Consider the following 12,604-nt stretch of genomic DNA (forward strand, 5'->3'; position numbering starts at 1 on the left):
AGTTATGTGCTTTAGACCACTACACCACCACGACTCCCACAACTCAAATTTAAATTTAAATGTTTTTAATATGTATGTATCTTGATTGCTCTAAGGTTGTATATACTGACTTACTGTACATTTAAAAAAGAATTGTGTATAGACCTCTTCTTGAATTAATTTCTTAAACTGTGATTCTGAGATGACAATTTACTCAAGCTCATAAAAATGCAGGTGATGCAGTCTATCCTATATAAAAAGAGTGTTTTGTGCCACAACTTGTAATGAGAATGGCACACATGGCTTTATTCATAGATCTTGATGTGTTGTGCTCTCATGCAAGGGCACAAAGGTACAAGAGCTTAAGGATATGTTTGCAGGAAGTGGCAAATGGCTGTTCAGACGATGTAGTGTGGAAAGCTATATGGAGATGTTTTGGCCTTGTATTATGCTAATTACTAACTGTGGTCGCACATCCCCTCATTTAGACCAATCTGGATTCATCAGCATTACAACAGGGGTAATAACAAATCAATGTGCTTATGCACTGTTGTTTTTGGCAGAAATTTAGCATGGGAACTCTTCAGCATACAACTGTTAGTAAATGAGAACCACTGTGTTCTTAATGTAATCATGTTATGTGCATGCGCATATCATGGTCATTGCATGTTATTACATACTTATTATGTGATTACTACATTGACAGACAAAAAAGTAGGGTACAATGGGGATAAAAGCACCCCTTAAGGATTGTTTTATGGTCACAAAATGTATCTAAGTCAAATATATACTGATGGAGCAACATAATTTGTGTGAAAATAAATAATAAAGGAAGGTTGTTTCGATTCAAATTCAGTTTTTTTTTTTAAAAGGTGGTGAGGGAGCCTTTAAAAACACCTGGGGTAAAAGGCTCCCTCACTAGGGGTGAAAAGCCCATAGGGGGTTTACAATTATATCATGAAGATATAGGGGCAGTAGTTCTTGTGCAAACTTTTTACACTAACACAAATAATTTTGAGACACAAAGATCCTTTTTTGAGTAACAAATTAAGATGATGAACAAACTAATCTCTATCATGATTGTATCAATAATATTTAATAACATGTATGTGAAGTTTCAAGTAAAAATCTGCATACCATCAGACAGGAAGTACTCCACTTCTCCATTGACGCCCTCATCACTATCCATGGCTTGAAGCTTGTAGACCAGAGAGTTGGGTGAGGCACTAGCAGATACTACACTCAGGTAGGGCAAAGGTACCATCGTCCATTCTGGTGCATTATCATTGACATCCATCACTGTCAGTTCCACTCTCACTGTATACCATTCTGGACCTGAAAATAGGGAGAATTGGTTTTTACAATGTAAAAACACCCACAGATAAATAATGAAATCAATCTGCTTATCTGACTTTTGTAGTCATGGAGCCTTGGCTAGTTTTTTTTTCTGTGCAATAGCAGTGAATAGTGCCCCACTTTACAGCTTAAAAAACAACCTAAAATATAACAAAATCAGCCCATGCAACTCGTGCATCATATCCGAAGTCTTCAGGGAGAAGCAAAAGAAGTTACTAGTTGTATTGGTTTATTTTAATTGCCCATTTTGTTCACTTTTCTTTGGTTTATAACACAAGATCATGAATCAGCCCAGCATGAATATGTCATGATGTTTTCTTTTTTTTTTTAAAGCAAGTAATCAGAGAAGTTTCAGAATCCCAGTTCCAAAGGTTTTGATGTTTATTTTCCACAACAATGTGAGCTCCACAACATCACAGATGCAGAGACACATTTACATGCAAGTTGGAGAGAATGGCAGATACTAATGACTGGAGTGTTTTCCTCATGGCAGGGCTTGCTACGTTTAGCTGCTGCATCGCCTCATTAGACATTCCTTCGTTATTACAATCATCGCTTTGCAAAAATGATAGAACTGAAGACAGCTTCAGCGTGCATTTATTTACACACACTATCATCATGGAAATGCAAGAGTAAAACAAGAGGAAGGACAAAATATATATTTTTTGTCAGCCACTGAACTTTACAGCAACAGAAAACAAAATGCCAGAATCTCCTCCCATTTTCTGTTTCCCAGACTTGCTCAATCGCATCTCCCTTTTTTTTTTTTTATGAATTCTTCTCTTACTCTCTTCTTTTCTTTGAGAGAGGTATAAATAGTGGGCTGTCTGTCAGAAGATGTGTGGAGTGACAGAGTCGTGGGCTCTTTGATTCCTCAGGTGATTGGCCCTTTTATTGCCGTGACAGCACACCTGCTGCCTTACACTCAGCTAGGGAGACAGACAGGAAGGGTGTGAGAGAGAGAGAGAGAGAGAGAGAGAGAGAGAGAGAGAGAGAGAGAGAGAGAGAGAGAGAGAGTTGGAGAGTGTGGTAGTTGGTGGAGGAAGCATGGAAAAATATTAACTTAAGCTCTAGGATTGGATCAATATAAAATCATTATTAATAATAGATTAATAGATAGAGGAGGTGGGCAAGAGAGAGCCATAATACGTATCCCTCAGGTATGTCAGCAACATCTCATGGCTAAACCAAGCCCTGTTATGGCAGGGGTCTCAAGGCAGGGGTCTCAAACTACCGATAGATCAAGACAGAGCTTCATAAGCCCTCTCAAGTGTTAATATTTTATCAGGTTAGCAAATAAATTCTCACTTTAAAGGCTTGGCCTTTAATGCTATCCCATAGTTCACTTGAGGATTCTTATACAGTAGCCTAATGTAAATATAGCTTTTTCAATTACATATTACAGGCCTACACAAATGTAATTGTGCAATCTTAGCCAAAGTTACAGCCACAAAAAAGCCTACATGTTCGCAATCATATAAGTAAAAAAAAGTTTGCTTACTTGGATGCACTGATCTTGTTGGTGTCACAAATCGCTCACTTGTTCACTGCCCCCTATATATTTTGTTGTGCACTGGAAGCTCCTGTCACCAAGACAAATTCCTGTATGTGTAAGAATACTTGGCAATAAAGGGTGTAAAGCTGATTCTGATTCTGATTTTGATGTGAAAGTGTACTCTATAGGAAATTGGGAGTGATTATAGACACAGTCTGAAGAGACAGGGTTAAAGGGTTAAAGAGTGGCCACTTTGAAGGCAGGCCTTCTGTTATGGTGCTTTCACACTTGGTTCGTTTGCTTGGATCGAACTTGAGTCCATTTGCATACCCCTCCCCCTTCTCTCGCTGGTCTCTATTCACATTATATTTTTTGGGGTGCGAACTGTGACCCGATTACATCATCAACGTGAGTACAAGTGACAGCTGTTTATCACTGTAACTAGGCAACAAGCTTTGCTGTGTTATTAAAGTATTCATCTCTTTGAATTTACTACCAAATCTTTACATGAAAAAAAAAAATAATAATAATATATATAATATATACAGGTGAAATTCGAAAAATTAGAATATCGTGCAAAAGTTCATTTATTTCAGTAATTCCACTTAAAAGGTGAAACTAATATATTATATAGACTCATTACAAGCAAAGTAAGATATTTCAAGCCTTTATTTGATATAATTTTTATGATTATGGCTTACAGCTTATGAAAACCCCAAATTCAGAATCTCAGAAAATTAGAATATTGTGAAAAGGTTCAGTATTGTAGGCTCAAAGTGTCACACTCTAATCAGCTAAACACCTGCAAAGGGTTCCTGAGCCTTTAAATGGTCTCTCAGTCTGGTTCAGTTGAATTCACAATCATGGGGAAGACTGCTGACCTGACAGTTGTGCAGAAAACCATCATTGACACCCTCCACAAGGAGGGAAAGCCTCAAAAGGTAATTGCAACAGAAGTTGGATGTTCTCAAAGTGCTGTATCAAAGCACATTAATAGAAAGTTAAGTGGAAGGGAAAAGTGTGGAAGAAAAAGGTGCACAAGCAGCAGGGATGACCGTAGCCTGGAGAGGATTGTCAGGAAAAGGCCATTCAAATGTGTGGGGAGCTTCACAAGGAGTGGACTGAGGCTGGAGTTACTGCATCAAGAGCCACCACACACAGACGGGTCCTGGACATGGGCTTCAATTGTCAAACGTCTTACCTGGGCTAAAGAAAAAAAGAACTGGTCTGTTGCTCAGTGGTCCAAAGTCCTCTTTTCTGATGAGAGCAAATTTTGCATCTCATTTGGAAACCAAGGTCCCAGAGTCTGGAGGAAGAATGGAGAGGCACACAATCCAAGATGCTTGAAGTCCAGTGTGAAGTTTCCACAGTCTGTGTTGGTTTGGGGAGCCATGTCATCAGCTGGTGTTGGTCCACTGTGCTTTATTAAGTCCAGAGTCAACGCAGCCGTCTACCGGGACATTTTAGAGCACTTCATGCTTCCTTCAGCAGACAAGCTTTATGGAGATGCTGACTTCATTTTCCAGCAGGACTTGGCACCTGCCCACACTGCCAAAAGTACCAAAACCTGGTTCAATGACCATGGTATTACTGTGCTTGATTGGCCAGCAAACTCGCCTGACCTGAACCCCATAGAGAATCTATGGGGCATTGCCAAGAGAAAGATGAGAGACATGAGACCAAACAATGCAGAAGAGCTGAAGGCCGCTATTGAAGCATCTTTGTCTTCCATAACACCTCATCAGTACCACAGGCTGATAGCATCCATGCCACGCCGAATTGAGGCAGTAATTAATGCAAAAGGGGCCCAAACCAAGTACTGAGTACATATGCATGATTATACTTTTCAGAGGGCCGACATTTCTGTATTTAAAATCCTTTTTTTTTTTATTGATTTCATGTAATATTCTAATTTTCTGAGATTCTGAATTTGGGGTTTTCATACGCTGTAAGCCATAATCATAAAAATTATATCAAATAAAGGCTTGAAATATCTTACTTTGCTTGTAATGAGTCTATATAATATATTAGTTTCACCTTTTAAGTTGAATTACTGAAATTAATGAACTTTTGCACGATATTCTAATTTTTCGAGTTTCACCTGTATATATATAATTTTGCCATGCATGCACATTGATGTGAAGAATATTAGCATTTGTCTGCCACGAGCCAGCGGATGCATTGCAAGAGATGAGAAGAATGTAAGCAGATCTTTGAAGGTGATTCATTTGGACACAAGCAGGTATAAGAAACACATTAAACCATAAAAATTGCAATCAGGAGCCTGCAAATAAGCAAATTATACGCGTTTATTAAGCAATTTGGTACGATTGCATTCACATCAATAGTGACACCATTTCAAGCAGATGAAAACAGTGTTCACATTATCCAAATGAACCGAACTCTGACGTCATTCGAACTCGGGAGCAACATAAGTGCTAGTGTGAAAGCACTCTGTTTTTGACGTGCTGCACAGCTACTCCAGCAAACTTATTTTGCCTGTCTGACTGAAATAAAATGATTTGCAATAACAAATATTGTATGTGAGACTTGTTTGCTATGTATTTTTAGTTGCTGCAGAGAGGTATGCTCTGTAGACAAGTAGCTCAACTCAGAAAAGGTCTGTCCATGAATCAATAAATGTATAACTATGCCAATAATTGATAAAATTGCATGTTTGGATATGATGTGTTGATGTATTTTTAACCGTTCTACTGGGGAGAAAATTATTTATGTTTTTAAGTTAAAAGTTAAAAGCATTTCAATTTCAACTAAATTTCACTATTCTAAATGATGGAATTTTGTTGTGAAACTGAAATGCGTGAATCTTAAAAATAGGGTAAAATATTTGTTTAGTTATAGGTCACCCTATTATGTGCCAAAAACTTTCCCTCTAGTTAACACCCAAATTCCTCATTACAAAACTTGTAATTTCTTCAGCCACTTTCATAGCAAATGTTCAAATGTCTGCACTAATAACTATCCATTAGCAACAAAGAACACAATAGCTATAAGATAAAAGAAACAAACGTCTTATCATGTCACCTAAGGTTCAGGAAAATTCATATTCAGCACCAAATTCATAGCTACTTGTTTTAAAGAATATACTTAGATTTTGACATCAAACACAACCCTCAAGCCATGAGAGATGAGTTTAATCTTTTTGCTCCAAAGCAAAACTATTTTGCACACCCTAAATGCTCCCATAATCACAGTCAGAGCATCAGGGTGCCTGTGAGATGAGCTGCTCAACATGACCTGCCAGTCAGTAGTCCCAGTGTGAGAGATGGATAGACACACTTAGAGCCTTAAGGGGCTGGAGAAAACCTCTCTTGAGCTCTGATAGATAGATGAATACGATGCCAGAGCCAGAGGGCCATCAGAGATCCTGCAAAACAGATAAACATCACAACTTCCCACTGAGAAAAAAAAAGGTTAACAACACATAGTGCTTACTGTACTAGCACTGCAGCTGGTTGTTCCAGAAAGCTTCACAGAGAAGAGGGAGTGACAGGTATTACAAATTTAGCTGTGAATTTATGTCACTGGATGATGGGGAACAGTGGGGAATTATGAGTGTAAGTAAGGATGAGTGTACGTATATCCAGGGAGTTATAGACAGAATGAAAGAGAATGTAGGAGCCAAAGATTTATTTATTCTTTGTTCTATTTAATTTAAGTGTTATTATTCAATTCATAATAAGTGTAAATTCCTTGTTTAATGTGCATTTATGTTTGGTGGGTCTGTGTCTCCACTACAGGTGAGTATACAGGTGAAACTCGAAAAATTAGAATATTGTGCAAAAGTTCATTAATTTCAGTAATTCAACTTAAAAGGTGAAATTAATATATTATATAGACTCATTACAAGCAAAGTAAGATATTTCAAGCCTTTATTTGATATAATTTTGATGATTATGGCTTACAGCTTATGAAAACCCCAAATTCAGAATCTCAGAAAATTAGAATATTGTGAAAAGGTTCAGTATTGTAGGCTCAAAGTGTCACACTCTAATCAGCTAAACACCTGCAAAGGGTTCCTGAGCCTTTAAATGGTCTCTCAGTCTGGTTCAGTTGAATTCACAATCATGGGGAAGACTGCTGACCTGACAGTTGTGCAGAAAACCATCATTGACACCCTCCACAAGGAGGGAAAGCCTCAAAAGGTAATTGCAAAAGAAGTTGGATGTTCTCAAAGTGCTGTATCAAAGCACATTAATAGAAAGTTAAGTGGAAGGGAAAAGTGTGGAAGAAAAAGTTGCACAAGCAGCAGGGATGACCGTAGCCTGGAGAGGATTGTCAGGAAAAGGCCATTCAAATGTGTGGGTGAGCTTCACAAGGAGTGGACTGAGGCTGGAGTTACTGCATCAAGAGCCACCACACACAGACGGGTCCTGGACATGGGCTTCAAATGTCAAACGTCTTACCTGGGCTAAAGAAAAAAAGAACTGGTCTGTTGCTCAGTGGTCCAAAGTCCTCTTTTCTGATGAGAGCAAATTTTGCATCTCATTTGGAAACCAAGGTCCCAGAGTCTGGAGGAAGAATGGAGAGGCACACAATCCAAGATGCTTGAAGTCCAGTGTGAAGTTTCCACAGTCTGTGTTGGTTTGGGGAGCCATGTCATCGGCTGGTGTTGGTCCACTGTGCTTTATTAAGTCCAGAGTCAACGCAGCCGTCTACCGGGACATTTTAGAGCACTACATGCTTCCTTCAGCAGACAAGCTTTATGGAGATGCTGACTTCATTTTCCAGCAGGACTTGGCACCTGCCCACACTGCCAAAAGTACCAAAACCTGGTTCAATGACCATGGTATTACTGTGCTTGATTGGCCAGCAAACTCGCCTGACCTGAACCCCATAGAGAATCTATGGGGCATTGCCAAGAGAAAGATGAGAGACATGAGACCAAACAATGCAGAAGAGCTGAAGGTCGCTATTGAAGCATCTTGGTCTTCCATAACACCTCAGCAGTGCCACAGGCTGATAGCATCCATGCCACGCCGCATTGAGGCAGTAATTAATGCAAAAGGGGCCCAAACCAAGTACTGAGTACATATGCATGATTATACTTTTCAGAGGGCCGCCATTTCTGTATTTAAAATCCTTTTTTTTTATTGATTTCAAGTAATATTCTAATTTTCTGAGATTCTGAATTTGGGGTTTTCATAAGCTGTAAGCCATAATCATCAAAATTATATCAAATAAAGGCTTGAAATATCTTACTTTGCTTGTAATGAGTCTATATAATATATTAGTTTCACCTTTTAAGTTGAATTACTGAAATTAATGAACTTTTGCACGATATTCACATTTTTCAAGTTTCACCTGTAGACATAAAGTCAAGGTATTAGCTACATATTCAATGATGTTCAACTCTGAGACAGTAAATACAGATATCTCATAGCTACAAGTCAGACAGAGGTACTAAACCCTTAACTATATAGTCCGAGAATACTATGAAATGAAGGAGACCGGGGCAAGTTGTCACAAGGGCTAGATTTGGAGTCTAAAGTCCTTTTGAAAAATGTGTTTTCTCTAGCAGAGGTGTTGTATGTTTGTTTCAATACATTTATTTTAGTGAATTGTTGCATGACACCAGCATAATTTTTTCTTCTGCTCATCTTGACATGCAGAAATGCTAAAATACACCAACAGACAGCGCTCACCCTTTCATTCATAGCACTTGTTCAAAGAGAGAGCAGTGCTTTTCCTGGAGTTATTCACACTTAGTAATGACAAACCTAGACCTGACATGTATTATAATGGACTTGTGTGACCTTGTTTATTTAAATTTAGTGTTGTTAAAACATTGATAATGATTTTTAATCTTCATTAATTAATGATACCCTTATGAAAACTACCCATGGATTTACTGTAGTAATATTGTATTAACCATGATTAGTAACCACGACTGTAGTAACCATGTTTTTTTATTATTAGTTTGTTTGTTTTTTTACCAGTAACCAAGGTTTTGATACAATTTACCATGGTTTTGCTACAGCATTATTAACCTTATAATAATATCTATGGTTAATTTTGTTGTTTTATATGTTGCTTATACTTACTAATAAGGCAAACAAAGCAGCCTAACAATTTTCTGCTTAGGCCTATAAATGTATAACAAAAATGTAAGTAATAATTTAAGTTACTAATTTTATTCAAAGAACTCGTAAATATGTAATTTATAGGTATTGGTTTTGATATCGGTGATACTGGCCTAAAAGTACTTCCTATCGGATCGAAAAGAAAATAAGTGGTATCGTCCATCCCTACTTAACGTCTTTTTTAAGTGAACTTGACTTGCTTATATCAATCAGTTTCATTCTAACATTCAATTCAAATGGAATATAGAAGTTTTAATACGTATATTATCATTTAATGTTAATGATAACCAGAGAAGTAGTAAAGACTACTTAATTGGCAGAGGAAAATGTATTGCCATTTGACAGTATATGGCCAATTAATGATCAAAGGCTAATGTCTGATTCCTCTAACATACTTAGACTTAAACTTGTCAAGGAGACACACATAGGCCCTAACACTTTACATGCAAATCACAATGATGGTGATGACCATCAAACACATCACTGAGTAAAAAGATGAGTTTTGAATTATTGCTACATGACAAATAACTGAAAATGACAACAAACAACAGCATAAATAAAAGCAGCAAACAGTATAAAAAACAAAAAAGGTAGAAAAACTTGCAGTGCATGCTGGGAATTTGAATATATGAGTGTGATGTGCATTGTTCACTATCTGTAACTCACTCATTTATTCATTTGGCAGACAATCGATGTTGTGTCAATGAGTTGACACAATGGGTTCACCCTTGGGAGCCCAGACATCTCTGATCTTTGAGAAAATGCCAATGAGAATTGGCGTGAGGAATTTGTATGCCACTCCCCCGGACATATGGGTATAAAGGTGTGTGCCGCTTGCAAAAATTGTTGGATCTGCAGCACGTTACAACTACAACCGTAGCTACTACGGTTATGTTGAGCAACACCCTGGGCGCTTCGACAGCTGAGCAAAGCTTCTTATATATATACACACACAAAAGAGTATATTTTCCTCTAAAAGAGTAGAGTAAACGAAAGCATCTTTTTCAAGATGCCTTTTTGTTTGTGTGTATTTCCTGGTTGCGGTCGATATCTCTCCGCTTCTGATTGGCACAATTCCTGTCTTACCCACGGCTATGTTGCGGTCGCGGCTCGCTTTCATAAGAGAGCAAGCCACCCCAGCGGCCCTGGGACTCAGGAAACTGCACTAAAGGAGCTGGTAAGCAGAACAGTCCCTGCCCTGCCGGAGGGTTGGGTGGAGAATCCCTGATTTCATTTGACTTTTGTTTTGTCGCACGCACAACAAGCTGCAGTACCCAATTTAAAAAAAAGAGCCGTTTCCTTATTCCCTGGGCCCTATTTCCAGTCTCCCAGCTCGTCGTTATCACGACCGCCGGCCACCGGTTCTCTTTGGCAGGTACCGCGCCCCGGAACTGGACCCCCCCGCTTCCACGCGCACAGTCGTGGCACAAACCTGCTCCCGATGTGATGGTCTCCAGGGGCTAAAAGGGCAAAAACCTTCCTCCCCCATCCCAGGCTGTTCTGGGAGCAGTCACAAGGAGCCAGGTAAGTGCTTTGATGTCTCTAGACTCAGCTACCCGCGAGGCACCGCCCACTGGTACATCCGACATGGTAGTTGGTCACATGACACTGGGGAGGGAAAATGGCTAATTGGGCCCAATTTGGACATTTTCACTTAGGGGTGTACTCACTTTTGTTGCCAGCAGTTTAGACATTAATGGCTGTTTGTTGAGTTATTTTGAGGGGACAGCAAATTTACACTGTTATACAAGCTGTACACTCACTAGTTTACATTGTAGCAAAGTGTAATTTCTTCAGTGTTGTCACATGAAAAGATATAATCAAATATTTACATAAATGTGAGGGGTGTACTCACTTTTGTGAGATACTGTCTATATATATATATATATATATATATATATATATATATATATATATATATATATATATATATATATATCCTTTAAAGGGTTAGTTCACCCAAAAATTATAATTCTGGGTTAGAGAGAAAGTGTGAGCCCTTTGGATCGCATAATTTATATGTATACGGTTTTCCATCTAAAAGCACTAAATATTAAATTAAACAAATGACAATAAAATGTCATTAAAAATTCAGTAATCAAAAAAATAAAAATTCAGTAATCAAAATACATTTTTAATGAAACGGTATTCTAATTACCAATTATTTAAATTGTAACTGTAGTGGAATACAGTTACTTATATGTTGTATTTTGAAGGATTAAATCCAAGATGGCGGCGCGGTAGCACGCAGCGGCCACTCCGGATCCACAATGGTGCAATTTTTGTCAAAAAAGCCCGACTTTTGCAACACATGGACATCGGAGCAACCGGTGTTCGTGTCTACCATCGCCAGACACTACTGAAATATAAGACTCATGCAAAAACCAAGCTGCATGATGACCTGCAGGAGGCGCTACGCGTACTCGGCTTGCTGCGGAGACCAGGCCTCCAGCCCTCGCCGTCGCCTGATGCCGGTGGCCGGGGAGAGGACGTCGTAGCGGTGTGCGTGAAAGCGAAGCGGAAAGAGGGCGGGGTCCATGCTAGGCTAAAACAAACCCAAGCCGGCCGGCTCTCCCGTCTATCCTGCTCTCAAATGTTTGCTCCCTGGACAATAAACTGGACTACATCCGACTCCAGCAGGCTACGCAGCGTGAGTTTAGAGACTGCTGCGTCTTTGTTTTCACGGAGACGTGGCTCAGCGACAGAGTTCCGGATGCCGCCATTCAGCTAGACGGGCTCGCCTCGTTTCGTGCCGACAGAAATACAGCTCTCTGCGGTAAGACTCGCGGTGGTGGCTTGTGTGTTTACATCAACACGGAATGGTGCAAGAACTCTATGCTAGTCTCTAGTTACTGGTCATCACTGTTGGAGCTTGTGACTGTTAGATGCAGACCTTTTTATCTACCACGGGAATTCACCACTATTTGCATAACCGAGTTTACATTCCCCAGCGCTAACGCTAAGGAAGCGCTCTGTGAACTGTATGGGGCTATGAGCTGAACTGCAGAACGCTCACCCCGACGGACTGTTTATTGTCGCCGGAGATTTCAACCATGCAAATCTCAAGACAGTGCTCCATAAATTCCATCAGTATGTGGACTTTGCAACGAGAGGGCGAACGGCTTGATCTTGTTTACACAAACATCCCAGGCGCTGCACGGGCGGAGCCCCGCCCCCACCTCGGCTACTCAGACCACATCTCTGTTATGTTAATTCCAGCATACAGACCGCTCGTCAGACGCACAAAACCGCTTCAGAAGCAGGTGAAAACCTGGCCAGCAGGAGCCATCTCTGCTCTTCAGGACTGTTTTGAGTGTACTGACTGGCACATGTTCAGGGAGGCTGCAACATATGGCGATTGTACCAACTTGGAGGAATACACAGCATCAGTGACCAGCTACATCAGCAAGTGCATTGATGATGTCACTTTCTCCAAGACCATCACCACACGCTCCAACCAGAAGCCGTGGATGACTGCGGAGGTGCGACGCTGCTGAGGTCCCGAGACTCCGCCTTCAGAGCAGGCGATAAGGCAGCCCTAAGAACAGCTAGGGCCAAACTGTCACGGGCAATCAGAGAGGCAAAGCGCGACACGCCCAGAGAATCCACAGTCACTTCCAGGACAGTGGTGACACGCGGCGCATGTGGCAGGGCATCCAGGCCATCACCA

The 12,604-nt window shown here is 40.0% G+C and overlaps 1 protein-coding gene across 1 annotated transcript in view; it reads right to left on the reverse strand.

Moving 5' to 3' along the window:
- Positions 1 to 12,604, reverse strand: part of LOC127659863 (neural-cadherin-like) — a 422,183-nt gene that overhangs the window by 288,298 nt on the left and 121,281 nt on the right. Inside the window, exon 2 of the mRNA XM_052149856.1 lies at positions 1,117 to 1,314. Within this exon, the coding sequence (XP_052005816.1) occupies positions 1,117 to 1,314 (198 nt within the window). The remainder of the gene's footprint in view (positions 1 to 1,116; positions 1,315 to 12,604) is intronic.

This window comes from Xyrauchen texanus, chromosome 1 (genome assembly GCF_025860055.1).
Source record: "Xyrauchen texanus isolate HMW12.3.18 chromosome 1, RBS_HiC_50CHRs, whole genome shotgun sequence".
In the NCBI taxonomy this organism is placed as follows: Eukaryota; Metazoa; Chordata; class Actinopteri; order Cypriniformes; family Catostomidae; genus Xyrauchen; species Xyrauchen texanus.